Source organism: Mobula hypostoma, chromosome X1 (assembly GCF_963921235.1).
Source record: "Mobula hypostoma chromosome X1, sMobHyp1.1, whole genome shotgun sequence".
In the NCBI taxonomy this organism is placed as follows: domain Eukaryota; kingdom Metazoa; phylum Chordata; class Chondrichthyes; order Myliobatiformes; family Myliobatidae; genus Mobula; species Mobula hypostoma.
Window position 1 is genome coordinate 18805499 of NC_086128.1, and position 23139 is coordinate 18828637.

Genomic DNA, 23139 nt, shown 5'->3' on the forward strand with positions numbered 1-23139 from the left:
AATAGGTCTGGAAGAGCCTGGATGTCAGACAAAGACAGAATTATCCCTGCTTTCTGTACCCTGCAGCTTGGTAGCCTAATGTAGGCCCGATGGAACTCATACAAAGGTCCTGCTGAGATATCAGTAGGTTCCTAGTTCCCAGTTCCCAGCACACTGACAATACAAGCCAGGAGAAACCCACTGCAGAAAATTAGGAAACTGGAAAAGAAAGAAAGATGAAGTACTTTTCCTGTCATAACCATCTCCACTTATATTATTAGAGTCAGAGTCAGAGAGCAATACAGCACGGATACAGGCCCTGCAGCCCAACGAATCCATGCTGACCATGGAGTCCACCCAGCTAGTCCCAATTTCCTGCATGCAGCCTACATCTGTCTAAGTCGCAACTCTCCATGTACCTATGCAAGTGCTTCTTAAATAATATTATTGTACCTGCCTCAACCACTTCCTCCAGCAGTTCGTTCCATATACTCACCACCTTCTACATGAAAATGTTGACCTTTGGATCCCTTCTAAATCTTTCCCTCTCACTGTAAATCTATACCCCCTAGTTTTGGACTCTCCTACCTTGGGGAAGACTGTTGCTATGCATCTTACCTATGCCACTCATAATTTTAAGCTTTTCTATCAGATCACCCCTCATTCTCCTGTGCTCCAATGAATAAATACCTAGCTTTGCCAACCTCTCTCTAACCCAGGTCCTCTAGACCTGCCAACATCCTCGTAAATTTTTTCAGTTTAACCATTTTTCAGAGTGACCAAATCTGTACACATAGTCCCGAGTGCAGCCTCACCAATTACTTGTTACTCCTACATGCACTGCCATGACTGAAGGTCAGCATGCCAACTGGCTTTTTTTAACCACCTTGTCTACCTGTGATACTACTTAATAAATAGTGCAAAAAATCCCTTTATTCCATTATACTCACAAGTGCCCTACCATTCAAAGTCTGACTTTCCAAAAACACCTCACACTTATCTGTATTGAAATCCATTTGCCACTCATTGGCCCACTTCCCTAACTGATCAAGATCCCCTTGTGATCTACAATAACCTTCTTCACTATCAACAATTCTTAATTTTGTTAATCTGCAAACTTACTGATCAAGCATTCTGTATTCATATCCAAATCATTACATAAATAACAAATAACAAGTGTCCCACCACCAACTCTTGTGGCACACCACCAGTCACCAGTCTTCATTTCAAAAAAACAACCTCCTCCAACCCTCTGCTCTTGACCTCTGAGCCAGTTTGGATCCACTCATCTAGCTCTCCCTGGATTTCATGGCATCTAACCTTCCAGACCAGCCTAGCATTTGGGACTTTTTGAAGGCCTTGCTGAAGTCCAAATATACAACATCCACAGAAGTACCCTCATCTACCTTTTTGGTTACTTCTTCAGAAAACACTAAAAGATCTGTTAAGTATGACATCCCACACACAAAGCCATGCTGACTTCTAATCAGACTCTGTCATTCCAAATACAGGTAGATCTTGTCCCTCAAAATCCCCCCAGTAACTTCCCCACTACCGATGTCAGGTTGACTGGGCTGTAGTTTCCTGGCTTTTCCTTGCAAGCCTTGTTAAACAAAACAACATTAGTCACCTTTCAGAGTTTGGAAATTTCATCAGTGGCTAATGTTGAAGCAAATATCTGCACAAGGGTCTCCACAATTTCCTTTCTAGTTCGCACAAGTCCAAGGGTGCACTTGGTCAAGCCCTTGGGATTTATCCACCTTAATGCATGTAAGGCTTCAACTACCTCCTCCCTGGTAATACTGTACAAATGTCCTCTAAATCATCTCCACTTGTTTCCCTTATCTCTTGAGAAACCAATATTTTCTGCTCAGTAAGCACAGAGGAGAAATATTCATTAAAATTCCCATGTAGCTCGAGATATAGGCAAAACTGCTGATCTCTAAAGGGAACTACTCTCTCCCTAACCACCCTTTTAGTGATAGTTCAAGTTCAAGTTTAATTATCATTCAACCATACACAAATGTAACCAAGCAAAGCAGCATTCCTCCAGGGCCAAAGTACAAAACACATTACCAACAGCACAGCACATTGCACAAATAGCACGTACAGTCATGCTAGAAAGTTTGTGAACCTTGTAGGATTTTCTCTATTTTGGGATAAATACAGCCTAAGATGTGATCAGATCTTCACGCAAGTCCTAAAACTAGATAAAAAGAACCCAATTAAATAACACTAAACATTATTTATTGAGAAAAATGATTCAATGTTACATGTATTTTTTTGGAAAAGTATGTGAACCTTTGCTTTCATGAACTGGGTGACCCCCTTGTACAGCAATAACTTCAACCAAGCATTTCTGGTAACAGTTGATCAGTCTTGCACATCGGCTTGGAGGAATTTTAAGCCATTCCTCCTTACAAATCTGCTTCAACTCTGGATGTTGGTGGACTTCCTTGCATGAACTGCTCATTTCAGGTCCTCCCACAACATTCCTATAGGATTAAGGTCAGGACTTTGACAAGGCCGTTCCAAAGGATGAATTTTCTTCTTTTTAAACCATTCTGTTGTTGATTTACTCTTGCCTTTCTACATTGGTTTTGGTGTTGGTGTGCAGTGCCTTTCTCCTCCAAACATATCAATGTGCATTTCCGCCAAAAAGTTCAACTTTTGTCTCATCTGTCCACAGAATATTGTCCCAGAAGCATTGCTGAACATCCAGGTGATCTTTTGCAAACTTGAGATGTGCAGCAATGTTTTTGTTTTGGAGAGCAGCGGTTTCCACCATGGTGTCCTTCCATGAACACCATTCTTGTTCAGTGTTTTACTTACAGTGAACGCATAAGCAGAGACTTAAGCAAGTTCTAAAGATTTTTGCAGGTCTTATGCTGTTACCTTTGGGTTCTTTCTCACCTATTTCAGCATTGCACATTGTGCTCTTGGTGTGATCTTTGCAGGACGCCCACTCCTAGGGAGAGTATCTGCAGATGTGAACTTCCCACTATTCATGACATTTACAGAGACAGGTGCGTAAAAAGGGTCCAAAGGATCATTGGGGACCCGAGCCACCCCAACCACAAACTGTTCCAGCTGCTACCATCCGGAAAATGGTACCACGGCATAAAAGCCAGGACCAACAAGCTCTGGGACGGCTTCTTACACCAGGCCATCAGACTGATAGATTCACACCGATACAATTGTACTTCTATGTTATATTGACTGTTGTGTTGTACATGCTATTCATTACAAATTACTATAAATTGCACATTCAGATGGAGACGTAACGCAAAGACTTTTCTCCTCACGTATGTGAAGGATGTAAGAAATAAAGTCAATTCAATTCAGTTCAACAACATCGTGTTTCCTCCATTTGTAGACACTGTGGACTGATGAACACAGGTCTTTTGAAATGATTTTGTAGCCTTTTACAGCTTCATGCATCTCTACTATTCTTCTTCTAAGGTCCTCTGAAAGTTGTTTTGATCGAGGCATGATGCACCTACACAGATCTTTCTTGAGAAGAGTAGGTTCTGTCAGTAACCTGACTTTATGCATCTTTTTTGTATGGCAGGCACCTCTACAACCCACACCTCCAATCTCATCTCATTGATTGGATCACATGATTCCAAATAGATTTTGTAGAAGGCATTTCCCCAAAGGTTCACATAGTTTTCCCAACAAATACATGTAATATTGGATCATTTTTCTCAATAAATAAATGAAGTATAATGTTTTTTATGTTATTTATTTAATTGGGTTTCCTTTATCTAGCTTTTGGATTAACATGAAGATCTGATCACATTTTAGGTCACATTTATGCAGAAATAGAGAAAATTCTACAGGGATCACAAACTTTCTAGCACCACGGTACCTAATTAAAATTACAGATCCACATTTTAAATGTGGACATCAAATACATTGCATGTAGCTGGCAGAATAATCCCCAGATATTTTAGTGACCAATAATTTTACATTGATTCCATTATCCCTTTGCCACTGTGCTGTCCAAATGTGCACAGAACTTTACTTGATGATATTCTCACTATATGATGGATATTCACTTTGCAGGACCCATCAAGGGGACTTAGTGCTGAGCTCAGCTTTCGTGCCAGCGACATGACCCTTCCAAAGGGTCAGGGTTGTTTTTCACAAAGTTAATCTTCTAACCAATATTCCTTGCTCAGCTTCTTGTTGTAAATAAGTGAACAATCAGGTTCTTGTAGGTCCATGTTTAATCAAGGGAAGCAATGAAGTCCACAGTTATCTAATTAAACATTGCATTTGTCTAGCCTGATAAAGGTATCTGAATAACATCACATACAGATAACGTCAACTGGTAGCACAACACAACAAACTTGCAAAAGCATTGCAGATAGTTATGAATGCCAAAGAGAATGACAGAAAAAAGAACTAGAATTCATTCCAAAGCCTGTGATTACTGCTACAGACGACTCGCTCGTCTGAAACACATTTTTATGTCCTTTGAGTCTGTAAGAATTGTACCTGAGTTAGGAATACCTTTTTAAGGGGAACTAGACAGTTTAAATGATTCCCATTCGCAATTCTTTCATAAATTCAGAAATCCTCTGTGAGTGTTAAATGTGTATTAAGAATTGTGTGTCTAAATTTAAACATGTATCATTAAAAATAAAATAAAATAAACTATGTTGCTCCTTGGGAAGGAGGGGGAGACTCAAGTAGTGGGCATTTGCAGCCAGACACACAAAAAAAAAATGCTGGTGAACGCAGCAGGCCAGGCAGCATCTATAGGAAGAGGTACAGTCGACGTTTCGGGCCGGAACCCTTCGTCAGGACTAACTGAAAGAGCTAGTAAGAGATTTGAAAGAGGGAGGGAGAGGGGGAGATCCAAAATGATAGGAGAAGACAGGAGGGGGAGGGATGGAGCTAAGAGCTGGACAGTTGGTTGGTAAAAGGGATATCAGGCTGGAGAAGGGAGAGGATCATGGGACGGGAGGCCTAGGGAGAAAGAAAGGGGTAGGGGGGAATTCCTTAATTCTGTACCCTCTCTGACTTCTCGTACTGTGGACTGATGAACACTCAGGTCTTTAGAAATGCTCTTGTAGCCTTTTCCAGCTTCATGCGTCTCTACAATTCTTCTTCTTCTTCTTCTTAGGATTGAAAGTTGTTTTGATGAAGGTGAAGCACACATAAAAAATCTTTCTTAAGAAGAGCAGGCTGACTGTGTGTATTTTTTAATAGGACAGGGCACCTCTACAACTCACACCTCCAATCTCATCTCATGGAACACCAGACTCCAAATAGATTTTGTAGAAGGCATTACCCCAGAGGTTCACATACTTTTTCCAACAAATGCATGTAATATTGGATCATTTTTCTCAATAAATAAATGAACAAGTATGATGTTTTTGTGTTACTTATTTAATTGGGTTCTCTTTATCTAGTTTTAAGATTTATGTGAAGATCTGAACACATTTATGCAGAAATTCACAAACTTTCTAGCACCACTGTATGGTTACAATTTCAGAAAAACATATAAGGAAAAATATAATATAGCCCAAGTCCCTGAGTGGCATGACCAGAGAACTGATGGTAAGTTGACCTGGCCCAGCTTGTTCTTCCACCGAGCAAACACTAGAGGGCAGCACTGGGTGAACACCGGGGAAGAGCACCGACAAGAGGGGCCAGTCCAACCCAAGTATAGAGTCCAGTGCACCCAGGAGGGGCTCTCTCACACTGCCTCAGCATCTTCCCTCCTGCTCGCCTGCAACACCCAACTCACATGGGGCAGGTAGTGTTGAGGAAATAGGTAGGCTGCAGAAGGACTTAAGACAGATTAGGAGAATGGGCAAGAATGTGGCAAATGAAATACAATGTTGGAAAATGCATGGTCGTGCACTTTGGTAGTAGAAATAAATGTTTAGAAAATAGTCTGCACAAGGAGAAAATCCAAAAATCTGAGATGCAAAAGGACTTGGGAGTCCTTGTACAGAATAACCTAAAGATTAACTTGCAAGTAGAGTCAGTGGTGAGAAAGGCAAACACAATATTCACATTCATTTCAAGAGGTCTAGAATACAAGAGCAGGGATATGATGCTGAGGCTTTATAAGGCACAGGTGAGGCCTCTCCTTGGGTACTGTGAACAGTTTTGGGTTCCTCATCGAAGAAAAGATGTGCTGGCACCGGAGAGGGTCCAGAGAAGGTTCACAAGGATGATTCCAGGAATGAAAGGGTTATCATACGAGGAACGCGTGATAGCTCTGGACCTGTATTCACTGGAATTTAGAAGGATGGGGGGGGCGGGCAGGGAAATCTCATTGAAGCCTTCTGAATGTTGAATGGCCTAAACATGGTAGATGTGAAAAGGATACTTCCCATGGTGGGGGAGTCTAGGACAAGCGTGCACAGATAGAGCGCCGTCCATTTAAAACAGAGATGCAGAGACATTTCTTTAGCCAGAGGGTGGTGAATTTGTGGAACTTACTACCACAGGCAGCTGTGGAGGCCAGGCCACTGGGTGTATTTAAGGCAGAGTTTGATAGGTTCTTGATTGGGCATGGCATCAAAAGTTACAAGGAGAAGGCCGGGAACAGGGGCTGAGGAAGGGGGACAAAAACAGATCAGCCATGATTGAATAGCGGAGCAGACTCAATGGGCCAAATGGCCTAATTCTGCTCCGATGTCTTATAGTCTAACATGTGATCCTGCGACCTCAGCTTCGTCCTCACCACAAATGAGGCAATGCAGCTGCCCGGCTGTTGATCTTGCCAATCATCCAGTGAACTGGACTAGTGGTATTCTACACTGGTAATGTCCAATAGGGACTTGCAATCACAATAAAAATTTCCAAAACAATCACTCACACTGCATACCATCCACCAGCGCACAAGTCCAGGCAACAACACAACAATGGTATGCAATAAGCCTAGCAGGTCCATCGCTATCAAGAAGTGCTTGCAGTTCTTCATGTTCTTATTCTCCAGCAGTAACTTGTAATCATAAAAAAGACATACAAGATGAACAATTACACGTTGGATTAGACCTGGAGTGGCCGCTACATCCAAGTGTGCCACCATCTTTCAAGAGATTAATATATAGCTATAGAACCTCTTGGAATTTTCCTTAAACTTACCAGCCAGATCCATATCATACCCCCTCTTTGCCCTCCTGATCTCCCCCTTAAGAGTATTCTTAATCATCTTCTTGTCATCAAGGGATTCACTCATCCCAGTCTTACCAAACCCAATGTACACCATCTTCTCCTTCTTGACCACAGACTCAATCTCTTCCCTCAGCCAAGGCTCCCTAAACTTACGAGATTTACTGTTCACTCCAACAGGAATATGCTACTCCTGGACACTTGCTATCACACCATTAAAAGCCTTCCACCTGCCATTCTTTTCAAACAGGCTCACCCAATCAACCTGAGCTGGAACCCCCAAAATTAGCCTACTCCATTTTAGGTCCTATCCTTTTTCATCACTATCTTAAAACTAATAGAATTATGGTCACTAGACCCAAAGTGCTCCCTGGCTGTCACTTGTTACTTGCCCTACCTCATGCCCAAAGAGGATATTCAGTATTGCAACCCCCCGACCACTTCCGAGTTGGGCTCTTTATATATAGACTCCGGAAACTTTCCTAGACACTCCTATTCAGTCCATTAACAGTCAAGATGACTCCATCATTAAGGACCACCATCACTCAGGGCCTGTCCTCTTCTCATTGCTACCAGCAGAAGCCTGAAAACACACACCCAACATTTTAGGAACAGCTTCTTCCTCTCTGCCATCAGGTTTCTAAATGGAGAATGAACCCACCAATGAACACTACCTACAAATTTCATGACATAGGTCAGTGATATTAAACCTGATTCTAATTTGGAAATTAAAATCTGCCACTACTGTAAACCTATTATTGTTAAAACTATAAGCAATTTTTATTCCCATTGCAATATATCAGTCCATGGCCTCCTATACTGTCACGATGAGGTCACACTCAGGTTGGAAGAACAACATCTTATATTCTGTCTGGGTAGCCTCCAACCAGATAGCATGAACATCGATTTCTTGAACTTCCAGTCATGGTCCCCTTTCACCATTCCTCATCCTCTTTTCCCTCTCTCACCTTATTTCCTTGCCTGCCCATCGCCTCCCTCTGGTGCTCCTCCCCCCTATTCTTTCTTCCATGGCCTTTTGTCCTCTCCTATCAGACTCCCCCTTCTCCAGCCCTGTATCTCTTTCACCAAACAACTTCCCAGCTCTCAACTTCATCCCTCCCCCTCCCGGTTTCATCTATCATCTTGTGTTTCTCTCCCCCCTCTCTCACCTTTTAAATCTACTCATCTTTTTTTCTCTCCAGTCCTGCCGAAGTGTCTCAACCCAAAACACTGACTATACTTCCCCCCTCCCCCCTCCAGAGACTGGCTGGCCTGCTGAGTTCCTCCAGCATTTTGTGTGTTGCAAGCAATTCCCCAAATTTCCAGGCTGACTACTACTGGTGGGGGAGGGTTATAATACAGCCCAACTAGCGTGGCCCTCCCCTTGCTTCTAATTTCTACCCATATGGCCTTACTGGATGATGGCGCAAGGATGTCATCTCCAAGTACTGCTGTTTCATCCCCACTTATCAAAAAGGCTACACCTCCTCCTCGTTTACCTGTACCTCTGTCATGCCTGAAGTATCTGTGTCCTGGGACGATGAGCTGCTAGTCCTGCCTTTCTCTCAGCTATACTGCTATGGCTTTAACATCCCAGTCCTCAGAGCCAATCCATGCTTTGAGTTTATCTGCCTTATCTGTTAAACCTCATGCATTGAAATAATCGCAATGTAACTGAATATTCCTTTCCCAGCCTTTCCTGATTATTAGACTTACTCTTGCTAACTACTGATTTATCTGATGACTTGGTTCCTGCTCTGAGTACTAAACCCGTCAGTCTAGCTTAAACCCTCCTGTGTAGCACTAGCAAATCCATCTCTGCACTGTGCCTTCAACTTGCACCAAGCCAGGTAGGATGATACGAAGATTATTGGAGAGCAATAAACAAGATGCTGGGGAAACTTAATGGGGGAGGCAGCATCTGTGGAGGGAAATACACAGTTGATGCTTCAAGTTGAGCCCCTTCATCTAAACCGAGAGATAGAGGAGAGACAGTCAGTATAGAGTTGAGGGGAAGGGGTGGTAGGCAATAGATGGATCCAGGTGAGGAGGGGGATAGGCAGATGGAGGAGGGGAGAGTGGAGATAGTGACAAAGGCTGGGAGGCGAGAGGTGGAGGTGACAAGATGCTGCAGATGGTGGGATCTGATAGGGAAGAAAAGGCAAGGTAGAGTTGACTCACTCTTTAGTCTGTTGGGCAAAACGTCAAGGGGGAAATCAGAAGGGGCCCTCTTTTAGCTCAAGTGTCCACTTCATCACAGCTAACAGGCCCAATTCCAGCCTGGGTTTGATGGAGATAAATTAACTGACCCTGCATTGGAACGGGGGAGAGGAGGGAAACTTAACCAACAATTTCTATCACTCTGACTCCAAAGCAAAGGCTGATTTATACTTCTGCGTCAAATCGACGCGGTAGGTACGGCATAGCCGCGAACCCTACACAGAGCCTACGCAGATCCCTACGCCGTAGCCTGACGTGCACCTCTCCCAAAATGTAACTACGCGTTGCGGCAACGCAGACCGAACAACTGTGATTGGTCCGCTTGGTAGCATCGCATTTCCTCCTACGCTGCAATAGCTTCCCATTGAACGACTGAAGGTCAGGGAAGGAACTCTGGCTGCAATGCTTTCCATAAAGCTTTACAGACCTCCGAAATTATGGAGGACACATTTCGCTTTTACAAAAAAAGACGCTTGCTTTAATCTTGTTTACCCCGAGAAAGACTACCATGACCATGAAGCCTTGCACGGGCAGGTGTGTGCGCATGTGTGACGTGCGTGAATTGCCGAGCGACGCAGACACACCAACGCACAAGTATAAATGCTCACAACACGTGTAGGCCACTTGTGTAGGTTACGGCGTCCATTTGACCCAGAAGTATAAATCAGCCTTAACAGTTCACCAATGATTCTCACTAGTAATGTGCATGGGTAGTTGTTGGGTGATTCAAAGGCAGAAACTAAACCAGCTGAAACAAATATGAAAAAGGCACAATACTCCAGATAATCTGTCACAAGATAACTCTGATGAACTCTATCAGCACGAACAAGTTGGCCCCTACATTCCTCAATCTGCCATTAACAATCACTGGCTCTTATCCAAGCTCGCCTTTGGCACGAAAGGCTTGACTAAACAGTATCAGCTGAAAATGACAAGACAGTGAAGCAGATAAATCTGTAAAATGAACATGAATCTCTGGGGAAAAAAAAATAATAAATAGCAAATGGTCAGTCAATTCCCACCAACACACACACACACAGATTCCCCCCCCCCACCCAGTGGATCTTGCATAGTGGACTGAACTGCTGACTCAGAAAGGCAAAAGGTGGAGGTGTGTGTTACATGATTAAATTCTCTGTGGTGCTCCAATGTGGCGGTTTTGTCGAACTCACGTTCCCCCGACCTTGAACACCTAATGGTCAAATGCTGTCCATTCTATTTACCCAAGGAGTTCTCCTCCATAATCCTGACTGCAGTTTACATACAACCAGCAGCTGACTATAATCAAGCACTTGAGATATTGCTTGATGGCGTCTCCAAACAAGAAGCAGCCCGTCCCATCACATTTCAAATCATAGTCGTGGACTTCAACTAGGCTTGTTTGAAGAAAACCCTGTCTAATTGCCATCAGCATATAACCCCTAGCACCAGAGGTCCCAACACACCAAGCCACTGTTATACTAAGGTTTACCTACCATTCCATGCCCAAACCGCATTTCTGGAAATTTGATCACTTGGTTGTCCTCCTCCTACATGCAGACAGACCAAGGCTCCAGAGATTAGGACAACAAAGAGATGGTGACAGGAAGCAGAGGAGCAGCTACGGGATTGCTTCGAGTTGATGAACTCATCTAGGGATCTGAATACAGCATGGTTGCACGGACTTTATTAAAGCAGTTGTAGATGAGCATGTCCCACAAAATCATTCAGAGTCTTCCCCAATCAGAAGCCCTGGATGAACCAGGAGATCTGCAATCTGCTGAGGACCAGGTCAGAGGCATTCAAGACTGACGACCAAGAAAGTTACATGAGGTCCCAGAGAGTCATCTCACAGGTGAAGTGGCAATTCCAGACTAAAGTTGAAATCAATGAAGGATGCTCAGCAGTTGTGGCAGGGCTTGAATACTATCACCTCTTATTAAGTTAAATCAAGTGACATAGGCGACAACAAGGCTTCGCTTCCAGACGAGCCCAATGTCGTCTCTGTTCGCTTTGACATCATAACATGGAGAAACCATCACAAACTCCCACAGACCCTGATAATCCTGTGATTTCAGTCTCTGAGGCAACATGAGAACAGCCTTCAGGAGGGTGAACCCACAAAAAGCATCCAGCCAGATGGGGCACCCGGCCAAGTGCTAAAGACCCATGCTGATCAACTGGCTGGAGAATTCACGGAGATCTTTAACCTATCGCTTCAGCAATCTGAGGTATCCAGCTAATTCAAGCAAGCTTTAATTGCACTAGTGCCCAAGAAGAACGTTATAACCTGTCTGAATGACGATTGTCCAGTAGCACTTACATCCACAGTGATGAAGTGTTTGAGGTTGGTGATGAAACACATCAACTCCTCCCTGAGAAGCAACTTGGATTCACTCCAATTTACCTACCGGCGCAACAGGTCCACAGCAGATGCCATCTCATTGGCTCTTCACTCAACCCTGGAACATCTGGACAGTAAAGATGCATACATCAGGATGCTCTTTATTGACGACAGCTCAGCAGTCAATATCATCATCCCATCAAAAATAATCGATAAACTTCAAGACCTTGGCCTCAATACCTCTGTGCAATTGGATCCTCAATTTCCTCATGCAGACCCCAGTCTGTTTGGATTGGCAACAACATCCCTTCCACAATCTCCATCAGCACAGGTGCACCGCAAGTCTGTGTGCTTTGCTCCCTGTTCGACTCACTTTGCACCTATGCCTGTGTGGCAAAGCAAAGCTCCAATGCCGTATTCCTCAGTGTTATTGTTTTGGAGGCCCTGTCCTGGACCCAGCACACAAGTTAATTGTGAAGAAAGCACGGCAGCGCCTCTCCTTCCCTAGAAGTTGTGAAAATTCAGCATGACATCTAAAACTTTGACAAACTTCTATAGATGTGTAATGGAGTGTATATTGACTAGTTGCATCACAGCCTGGTATGGAAACACCAATATCTTCGAACGGAAAATCCTACAAAAAGTAGTGGATACGGCCCAGTCTATAATGGGTAAAGCCCTCCCCACCATCGAGCACATCTACATGAAATATTGTCGCAGGAAAGCAGGATCCATCTTCGAGGAACCCCACCACCCGGGCCATGCTCTCTTCTCACTGCTGCCATCAGGAAGAAGGTACAGGAGCCTCAGGACTCACACCACCAGATTCAGGAACAGTTATTACCAGTCAACCATCAGCTCTTGAACAAAAGGGGATAACTTCACTCAACTTCATTTGCCCCACTATTGAAATGTTCCCACAATCTATAGACTCACTTTCAATGACTCTTCGTCTCATGTTCTCAATATTTATTGCTTAATTATTTATTTTTGTGATTGAACTGTTTGTTGTCTTTTGCACGTTGGTGTGGTTTTTCATTGATTCTATTATGGATTTATAAAATGAATCTCAGGGTTGTATATGGTGACACATGTGTACTTTAAATTTACTTTGAACTTTTATAGCATAAAAGGCTATTAGGGCCTTGAATTTTTTGGCTGCTAAATTTAAGGCTCATTCTCTCAGACACTTTATGAATGTCAGCAAATGATTGGAGCTCAGCATTTGAGCATTATCCTGCATAAGCACTGCCTGAATCCTGCAATTCAACAATTAGAGATGGAGTGATCTTGGTTCAGGAGTGGACATAGTACAATTCCCTCTTCTTCTACTGGATGAACCCCACACCAGCAGGAGCTTGGAGATGAGGTGCAGCATTGCAACAAGGAACATTGGAAGAAGCGCTGGATGACACAGACCCCAATCTGCACTGGAACAGGGTCTGAAGTGGACCCAATGATGAGAATCACAACTTGCATGTCACTGCAAAGCAGACAGAGGACAAACATAAAGAGACTGAGGACAGAGGAAATGACTTAAGGTTCTCTTTCAAATGCCATAGAAAAATATATCATCCTCACTGACTCATGGGAATTGCTGGTCCAGTTCAATTCAAAATAGGGCAAAAATATGGATGGCACTGAGCACCTCAAGTCCGTTCTACGAGTGCATATGAAGCCTAGTGAAAATAGTGGAACATTCCGTTCCCTCAGCTAGCTCCTGCCTTATCTGTGGATTAGTCTGTGGCTCCCACACAGCTCTTTTCAATCATCCACGATCCCACAAAATGGGAGTGAAAGCAAGTCATTCTTGATCATGCCCAAGGCCACAGATACAGACTGTCAGACAGGGAGACAGGCACACGTGCAGCAGCATGGACAAAAAAAACCCGCATGCAATCCGGGTCATATTACGATCGAGGAACGTGTTTGTAGACCGGATATTGAACTTTTTACTGTTGGACTTCGGCCATATTCCACCGAGGTACAACACTGGGCGGCACAGGAGGTCGTTCCTGCCTCTGGCCATCGGACTTGCAGCTCCTCCCTTGGAGGGTCAGACACCCTGAGCCAATAGACTGGTCCTGGACTTATTTTCCATCTGGCATAGTTTGCATTTTGTTGTTTGATTGTTTGTGGTTTTTGTATTGCTATATTTATGCTCTATTCTTGGTTGGTGCAGCTGTAACGAAACCCAATTTCCCTCGGGATCAATAAAGTATATCTATCTATCTAAAAAAGGGGGACACAGAAACAGACAATCCGATAAGGGCACAGGCTGTCAGGCATGCTTCAAGGCAATAAATATGAATATTCAGACTGTGACACAGAGATATAGTGAATCAATAATGGAGACAATGGCAGCTGGGTGGAACACACACACTTACACAGATACAGTCTGAAGGGCAACAATACAAATTGCTAGTGTATTAGCAAATTCTCCCAGTGAACGGCACAGGCTATTGAACTTAGTCCTTACCCGGAAATGCAACTGAACAACGTTAGCCTTTACCTACAGAAAGGATGCCATTATTCCGAGATCTTGAAACTTGCTTATCTATGTTACAGATCTCACCCTTGCACAATGAAATCTCAGTCTGAGAACTGCAAAGTCCAACACAAATCAATATTTCGTGACAACTCCTTCCTTGTTACACACCACACACTTTTCGGTTCACAGAACAACAGGTAATCTCTGCCAGATTAACTCTTTCAGGGCTGAAACCTTTTTTTCTAGAGTGTGGATGAAACTGTTAACATACTTTGAGGGAAGGAGGGAGGGAGGGAGAGATGGAAAGAAAATAAAAGAGCACAACGCCCAGACTTTGGGGTCATCGCCTCTGTATGGGAATGTTGTGGACAACAGCTCTGCTGCCTATGCTTTTCACAGTTAAATAGCAGGCTGTCACTCACTGTACAATCTCTTTTGGCGAGATTCCAGTGGTTACCAGGGAACACTGTAAGGGGGCGGGTTCAATTTAGGCTCAAGACAGAATCCTGGAAGCTGCTTGAATTTAGAGAAATGTGACAGAATTCACTTTTGAGTGGAACTCTACACTTTTTGAAAAAAAAAATCTGATATTTTCATGCTGAGAGGGAAAGAGGCAGGGTTTTTTTTTTAAATTGTTCAGTGTTTGGGTGCTCTGAACTATGTCCAAGACACTTCCTCAGTCAGGCTTCCATGGAGCTTGATCCATTGGAGAAGCTCCACGTACTCACTCTACACAATGAAATAATCCTAGCAGAATCCAGTGACTACTGTTGTTCCATAAACTGCAATCCTGCCCCTAACAGTTTAGCATGGGGCTTATATCCTCAATGATTAGCAGCCAGCCATACACTATGTCGATCAACATCAGCGAGTTAGCGCTCTTGCCTCTCAGTCAAGAGGGTCCCGAGTTCAGAGCCTTGCACACAAAATGTAGTTTGAAACTCCATTGCAGTGCTGAGGCGGTATGTCATTGTCACAGGTGCTGTCTTTCCAATGCATTAAAACTAATACCTTCTTGCTTGCTCCGCACGACTTAAAGGACTGCACGGTACTACTTCAAGTTTTCGTCAGTATCCTGGAAAATAATGAATGCAAGCGCATGTGTGTGTAAGTAAAATAATTCTGGATTTAAGCAATGAAACTGGGCTCAGATGAAGAGGCTGATCTCTTTTGAGTCTGCAGTTATAATTCAGTTGCATGCAACATTGTTATGGACAAAAGATACAGGTAGCAGAGGATACATTGGGGCAAGGACAATTTTACTAGATTGAGAAGTAGTGATATCAGAAAAACTGTATTGGAAAAGTTGGTCTCAGAGCAAGAGAGAGATAGAAAGGTCCCAGTGTAAAAATGTTCCCAAAATGAAACAAGTGTAGCTACCAAATTTTGAGGCCTGGGTGACAAGTTGCAGAGAGAGGAACATAAAGCAAAGAAATGAAGCCCATTCAAGGCACCGTGGCTCAATATTAGTGAAGTAAAATAAATTTATTATCAAAGTCCATACAAGTCACCTTGAGATTCATTTTCTTATGGGCATACACAGTAAATCGAAGAAACACAATAGAATCAATGAAAGACTGCGCCCAACAGGACTGACAAACAACCAATGTGCGAAAGACAACAGACTGCAAATACAAAAGAAAAAATAAATAAATAAGCAATAAATAGAGAACATGAGATGTAGAGTCCATAGGTTGTGGGATCCCATGATGGCGTGATTGAAGTTGAGTGGAATTATCCCCCACTGGTTCAGGAGCCTGATGGTTGAGGGTAATAACTGTTCCCTGAACCTGGTGGTGTGGGTATAACATATACAGAAAATATACAAGAGTTTATAAAGTATAGGAGTGAAATTCAAAGGGAAATTAGGAAGGCAAAGAGGCATGAAAAAAAAAGCACTGACAGGTCAAAGAAGATCTGAAGATGCTTTATCTACACAAAGAAGAAGAGGAGCAAGACCTGTAAACAATCTACTGTGTGTAGAGCTTGGGTATTTTGAATGCAACTACCTTCAGAAGAGGAGAAGAGGATGGTGGCAATTTTGTAGTTGAGGATGAGATAAAAAGAGTAAAAGAAGAAATGTTAAGCAGTTTAACATCCTTGAAGTTGGATAAATTGCCAGGCCAGGATGAAATGGGTCCCAGGCTAGTAAGAGAATCAAGTGACAAATTTGTAGAGACTCTGACTAGAGATTCCTCCTGAATTACAGGAATATAGGAACACTCACATTGTTTAAAAGGAGAGTAAGGGATAAAAGATAAATTATAGGAAAGTTAGTATAACTTTAATGGTGGGAAAGTCTATAGGAATCCATTCAAAGTGACAATGTAAACTATATAGAAAGTACAGATTAATCAGGGGCAGTTAACATGAGATTATTATGGGAAAGTCATATCTGATTAATGATTGAATTTTTTTTTAAAAAGAGGTAATATAGAGGGTTGATGAGAGGATTATAACAAGGCTCCTCAAGAAAGTCAGTCTGTGGGATGCAGAATGAGTGACAAATTAGAGTCAAAATTGACTCAATGGCAGGAAACAGAATGTAGGCCTGTTAAAGAGTGTTACCAGTGGGGACATTACAGAGAGCTCAGTATTCAGCCCCTTGATCATTGTTTATATACAAAATATGGGAGGATATTGAGGTGCAGAAGGACTTTGGAATACACATCCACATATTCTTAATGGTAGCACAACAAATCAACAAAGTGGTGAAAAAGGCAGAAGAGGAGTTTTCCTTTATTATCTGAGACACATAATATAAGAGAGAGAGGTTATATTACAACTGTATGCAAGAGCTGTTAAACCACGGCTTAAATACCCTCTACAGTTCTGGTTACCACATTATTGGAAAGGTGAAATCACAATGAAGAGGGTGTAGAGGGGATTTACAAGGATATTGCCGGACCTGAAATATTATAGCAAAAGGTTGGATGGAGAGGGGTAAGAAAAGAGACCAAGGAGAGACTTAATCAAGGTGTTTGAAATTATAAAGGCCCTCGACAGATTAAAGAGAAAGGACTTACGTTGTTTAACAGTGGGGTCAGAAACCAGAAGGCACAGATTTGGTAATTGTTAAAAGAACTGAACGTTTGTACAATTTAAACTGAAACTCCAATGCCCAGGAATGAAAGAGGTTATAGAGAGTGGTCAACTTGGGCAGTTCCATCGTGAGTACAGCTATCCCGACCAAGGGCAGCTACAATATGTCTCAAGAAGGCAACATCCATCATCAGGGACCATCACCATCAAGGTCATGCCCCCTTCTCATTGCTGCCATCAGATAGGAAGTAGAGAAACCTGGAGACACACGTCAAGGTTCCTGAACCAAACTGAAAAACCCAAACACTCCCTCAGAGTACATTTCTTTTTCGCTCTCACACACAATCTTGCACTAATGACATTATATTTATTTTATTTATTTTTGTTCACATTTAAGTTATGTATAATATGTTACTTTAAGTTTATGTAAACCTATGTTTGCCTATGTTTTGTAATGTACTGTGGTGCTGCTGCAAAAAGCTAAATTTCATGGGATTTATAGTCTGTGCTTGTACGTCCATGAGAATAAACTTGAACTTGAACTAGACTTAATACAATACTTGATGAGTACATGAAGAGGTATGACCTGTAGACTTAGGGACATGGTGCTCAAGGTGGGGTCAGTCTGGGCAGTTCATTTTTGACTGGTACTGGAACAATTGGCTGAATGGCCTTCTGCATGGCAAGTTTTCTACCACTCAATTAAAAGAGCATTCAGAATTCAGTTCATTAAAAGCATGCAATGAATTAAGATGTCAAAAGTCCACAGCCCTTACCATCAAAGAACCTTTTAAGGCGGAGGCAGCTGACGCTGAGACGCAACACAGACAGTTTGTCCAACCTCCCAGCAACATCCTCAGTGGTTGGAAGCAGACTCAGTAGGTTGTCAAATTCTACGTTGAGCCGGTCGCGATGCCTTTTAGAAGGGTTGGACTTGACGGCATTTCCGGTTCCCTGCTCGGCACTGGGTTAGCAAGAAGGCAACAGAGGAAGAAAATTAAGGATAGATTCACCAACACCACAAACAAAATTATCACTTCTGAGGCAACTAACTGAAATTGGTATCCTGCTCAACAAACCCAGTGAGGCCCAAGCAAATCCAGTCAATTGTCAATCTTGTATGATTTAGCTAACTCTTTTGATAGCAGACATCCCACCCTGCAAAAACTCATTTCAGGGAGGTAGCACCATCAACTTGCGGGAGACTTCCGGGAGAGGTGGGATGTCTGCAATAGAGTAGCTCCTTAGCAGATAGCCAGCCTGTTTAAATAACGTTAGCTATGCTAATGAACGAATGACACCTGTTAAACTCACCTCAACATGTCTTTTACAGTCTTAACCCACCATGGGCAATAGAAAAGTCATTGTTGCAAACAGTGCAGTGAGCAACACTGTCATTATTTTGACCCCTATAAGGCAGGGGTACATTTTAGTGTAGTCTGGGGTGACATACGTTTTTAATTTTTTTGGAACACTCTGCAATGGTTCGTGTTCGTTCGTTTTTTTTTCTCTCTCTCTCTCTGTCGCTCGCGCGCTCTTGCTTGCTTTCTCTCTCGCTCTCTCCCTCGCTTTCGCTCTCGCTCGCTCTTGCTTGCTTTCTCTCTCTCGCACGCGTGCACTCTCTCTCGTGGTCACTCTCGCGCTCTCTCTTGCTTTTCTCTCGCTCGCTCTCAAAAAAATTGATTTCCGTGATATTGTATATAATTTGTGAGCATCAGGGAGCCACTATTAATACGCGGGAGACCCCCGGAAGTTCCAGGAGAGGTGGGATGTCTGTGATAGTACTATTGTACATTTTTATAATTGCAAGAGTATGGATTTGACAATTCTGAGCTGCTGTTATCTGGTAATCTGAACTCAGACCTAACCCCTTATATGCATGTTCCAATGTCTTCCTCCCTCAGGAGCTTAACAGCCTTCATAAAATATCACTGGACACCCATACCAGCATATAATAACATAAGAATTAGGAGCAGGAGGAGACCATTCAACTGTTTTAGCCTACTGTGCCGTTCAATAAGATCAGGGCTGATCTTATCTTTCCCTATTACCTGCAATTCTGAAACATATTCAATGACCCCACCTCAACAACACAGAGCAAACTCCAAAGATTCACAATCCAATAAGAACAACTCACTCGTTCTAGCCCCTGATCCCCATGTCCATCACCTGGCAATGTTTTTCCCACCATAGATTAAAAGACTTCAATGAAACTTGCTGTCATCACAGGCAGTGTGTTCCGGATTTCAACTATAACCTATGTAAAGAAAAAAGGTTTTTTCTCATATCACTATTCATTCCTTCATTCCCTTCCCTTTACTTTATACCTGCGACCTCGGTCCTTGTTCCCTCAAAAACATTACAATACCTATTCAATTTCTCAAAGTAAAACAAATTTTAGAAAACACAATATCCTTATACACTCAAATCAATCCAAAAAAAGGCAAATTGCTTCAAATTTACCCCTCTCCTTTGGAGCTGTTCTTCTCCACTGTTATGAATGGAATGACTGAGCTAGTGCCAAATGTAACCAGGGTTCAGCCCCCAGATTTCCCAATGCAAGTATCAGGAAATGACAGAAAGTTGGTTTGCTACTGTTAGATTCCATTGAATATAGTTGGACTGAAGTAACTAAGGTCACCCAGGAAAATTGAGACTGTCACATACACATAAACATCCCTTAGAATTGTTTTAGATTTCCAGTCTGGTCCTCCCTGCGCAAAAAGATGTGACAACTGCTCTGCACATAATTAATTAGTATAAAGTGCTGAGTGTTTCCCCATCTTGCATGACGAAGATTGCAATAGAATTCTAGCAAAGTTATCTTTGTCTATCTGGCTAGAATCTTCTCACTAATCAAGATACTTGTTTTCCAATTAAAAATGCAAGGCAGTTTCCCTACACCAAAGCTTTTTAGATCATTTGATACAGTCCTGGACTGTACCAGAAGCCAACTGCTTCCAATATCAACCAACAACCACTTCTTTCCAGCAACAAGCAATCTGCCAGAGGAACTCAGCAGGCTGAGCAGCATCAGTGAGGTAAAAGGAATTGTTGGCATTTCAAGTCAAAACCCCGCACAAGGACAATTCCTTTTCTCCCACAGATGCTGCTCAACTTGCTGGGTTCTTCCATCAGATTGTTTGTTGCTCCAGATTCCAGCATCTGCAGTCTCTCGTGCTGCCACATCATTCCACCCTTGGCAACCCTGCTGTAACAATGACTCTGCAGAAACGGCACAAACTAAACCAACAATGAAAAGAAAAACAAAAGAAGTGCAAGTGAATGACAAGACTTATACCATCAACATATTCACCAAGTTCCCTTTCCCAACTCAAGTATCCTTTATTAACTCCAGTTACCGTCCTTCACTTGCAAGCTTAGATAGTGAGTGTTACAATAAATTATAGACAAATTACAATCAGGAGTTCAGACCAATCAGCCCTTCCAGTCTGTGTTGTGGTCTAGGTTTCACACTGACAGGAATCTCCCACTGTCCCAGATCTATTTCTTTTTTCCTCCGTCAAGTGCTGATATGAACAACTCTTAAAAGCAAACATGCTGCAACTTCTTCAGAAAAAGGTCTCAGAGGATATATGGCATGGCTCCCTAACAGGAGGAATTTCTTTACCTAGACAGTAGTTACAATGTGGATTTTGCCATTATAGGAAATATCCGAGCGGAGTTGGATAATACCGTATACGAGGGAGAAAGGAACAGATGCATATTGGAATGGAGTGTGATGAAGTGAAGAGGATTTTGTGCAGCAGAAATACTGGTGCAGTGATGGCACAACAATATCCATCATATTGTAAATTCATTACAACACTTTGCACATTGAGTCGTCAGTTGGCATCCAAAAACTCTGATTCAACTCTGTAGTGATGTCAAGCCACCTCCTTAAACATTCTGTCAGACTTGACAGCACTGGGCTTGCTCAGGTGGTTGCAGAAGGCAGAGAAGTGGGTACAGGATTGCTTCGAGTTGGTGGACTAGGCCATGTTCAAGGACTCATCTGAATGAATACACCACAGTTGTCATGAACTTTATAAAAACAGTAATGGACGAGTGTGTCCCCACAAAATCATTCAGAGTCTGCTCCAACCAGAAGCCCTGGATGAACCATGAGATCCACAATCTGCTGAGGGTCAAATCAGAGGCATTCAAGTCCGGTGACCAAAAAAGTTTCAAGAGGCCCAGGTATGATCTCTGGAAAGCCTTCTCACAGGTGAAGTGACAATTCTGGACTAAACACAAAGGATGCTTAACAGTTGTGGCAGGGCTTGAATGCTATCACCTCTTAAAGTTAAATCAAGCGATGTAGGCGACAACAGGGCTTCGCTTCAATGCCTTCTATGCTCGCTTTGACCGTCAAAACATGGAAAAACCATCATGAACTCCACCACCCCAATGACCCTGTGATTTCAGTCTGAGGCCAACGTGTGAGTAGCCTTCAGGAGGGTGAACCCACAAAAAGCATCGGCCCAGATGGGTTAACTAGCCAAGTACTGTGCTGATAAACTGGCTGGAGTGTTCACCTAGATCTTTAACCTCTGAGGTACTATCGACCAGTAGCACTTACATCCACAGTGATGAAGTGATTTAACAGGTTGATAATGAACCGCATCAACTCCTGCCTGGGGAGCAACTTGGATTCGCTCCAATTTGCCCACCAGGGCAACAAATCCACAGCAGACACCATCTCTTTGGCTCAACGTTCAATCCTGGAACATCTGGATAGCAAAAACACATACATCAGGATGCTCTTTATCAACCACAGCGTGGCATTCAATACTATCACCCCTGAAAACTAATGAATAAGCTTCAAGACCTTGGCCTCAATCCCTCCTGTGCAATGGATCCTCAATTTCCTCGCTTGCAGACCCCAGTCAGTTCAGATTGGCAATGACATCTCCACCACAATCTCCATCAGCACAGATGCACCACAAGGCTGTGTGCTTAGCCCCCTGCTCTACTCGCTTTACATATGATTGTGCGGCTAAGCACAGTTCCAGTACCATATTCAACTTTGCTGAAATATCACTGTCGTTGGATGAATCGTAGGTGGTGACGAATCAGCATATTCGAGGGAGATTGAAAACCTGGCTGAGTGGTGCCACAACAACAACCTCATGCAGAATGTCAGCACAACTAAGGAGCTGATTATTGACTTCAGGAGAAGGAAACAAGAGGATCATTAGCCGTCTTCATCAGATGAAGAGAGGTGGAGAGGGTCAGCAACTTTAAATTCCTCAGTGTTATCATTTCAGAGGGACTGTCCTGGCTCCAGTGTGCAAGTGCAATTACAAAGATAACACAGCAGTGTCTGTACTTCCTTTGGAGCGCGCGAAAATTTGGCTCAACATCTAAAACTCTGACAAACTTCTACAGATGCGCAGTATAGAGTGTATGTTGACAGGCTGCATCACAGCCTGGTTATGGAAACACTAATGCCCTTGAACAGAAAATCCCACAAAAAGTTGTGGATACAACTCAGTCAATCACAGGTTAAGCCCTCCACACCATTGAGTACACCAACATGAAGTGTTGTCACAGGAAAGCAGCATCCATCATCGGGGACCCCCACCACCCAGGGCATGCTCTCTTCTCACTGCTGTCATCAGGAAGAAGGTACAGGAGCCTCAGGACTCACACCACCAGGTTCACGAACAGTTATTACCCATCAACCATCAAGGCTCTTGAATCAAAGGGGATAACTTCAGTCAACTTCATTTGCCCCATCACTGAACTGTTTCCACAATCTTCGGACTCACTTTCAAGGACTCTTCATTGCATGTTCTCGATACTTATTGTTTATTTATTTTTATTTTTGTATTTGCACAGTTTGCCGCCTTTTGCACACTGGTTGAATGCCCAAGTTGGTGCGGTGTTTCATTGATTCAATTATGGTTATTATTCTATTATGGATTTATTGGGTGTGCCT

At 42.9% G+C, this 23139-nt stretch overlaps 1 protein-coding gene across 3 annotated transcripts in view; it reads right to left on the reverse strand.

The window, feature by feature from the left end:
• Positions 1–23139, reverse strand: part of LOC134340478 (aryl hydrocarbon receptor-like) — a 169469-nt gene that overhangs the window by 108318 nt on the left and 38012 nt on the right. For all 3 annotated transcript variants that reach the window (XM_063037788.1, XM_063037787.1, XM_063037789.1), the window contains exon 2: positions 17972–18159. In XM_063037788.1, the coding sequence (XP_062893858.1) occupies positions 17972–18159 (188 nt within the window). The remainder of the gene's footprint in view (positions 1–17971; positions 18160–23139) is intronic.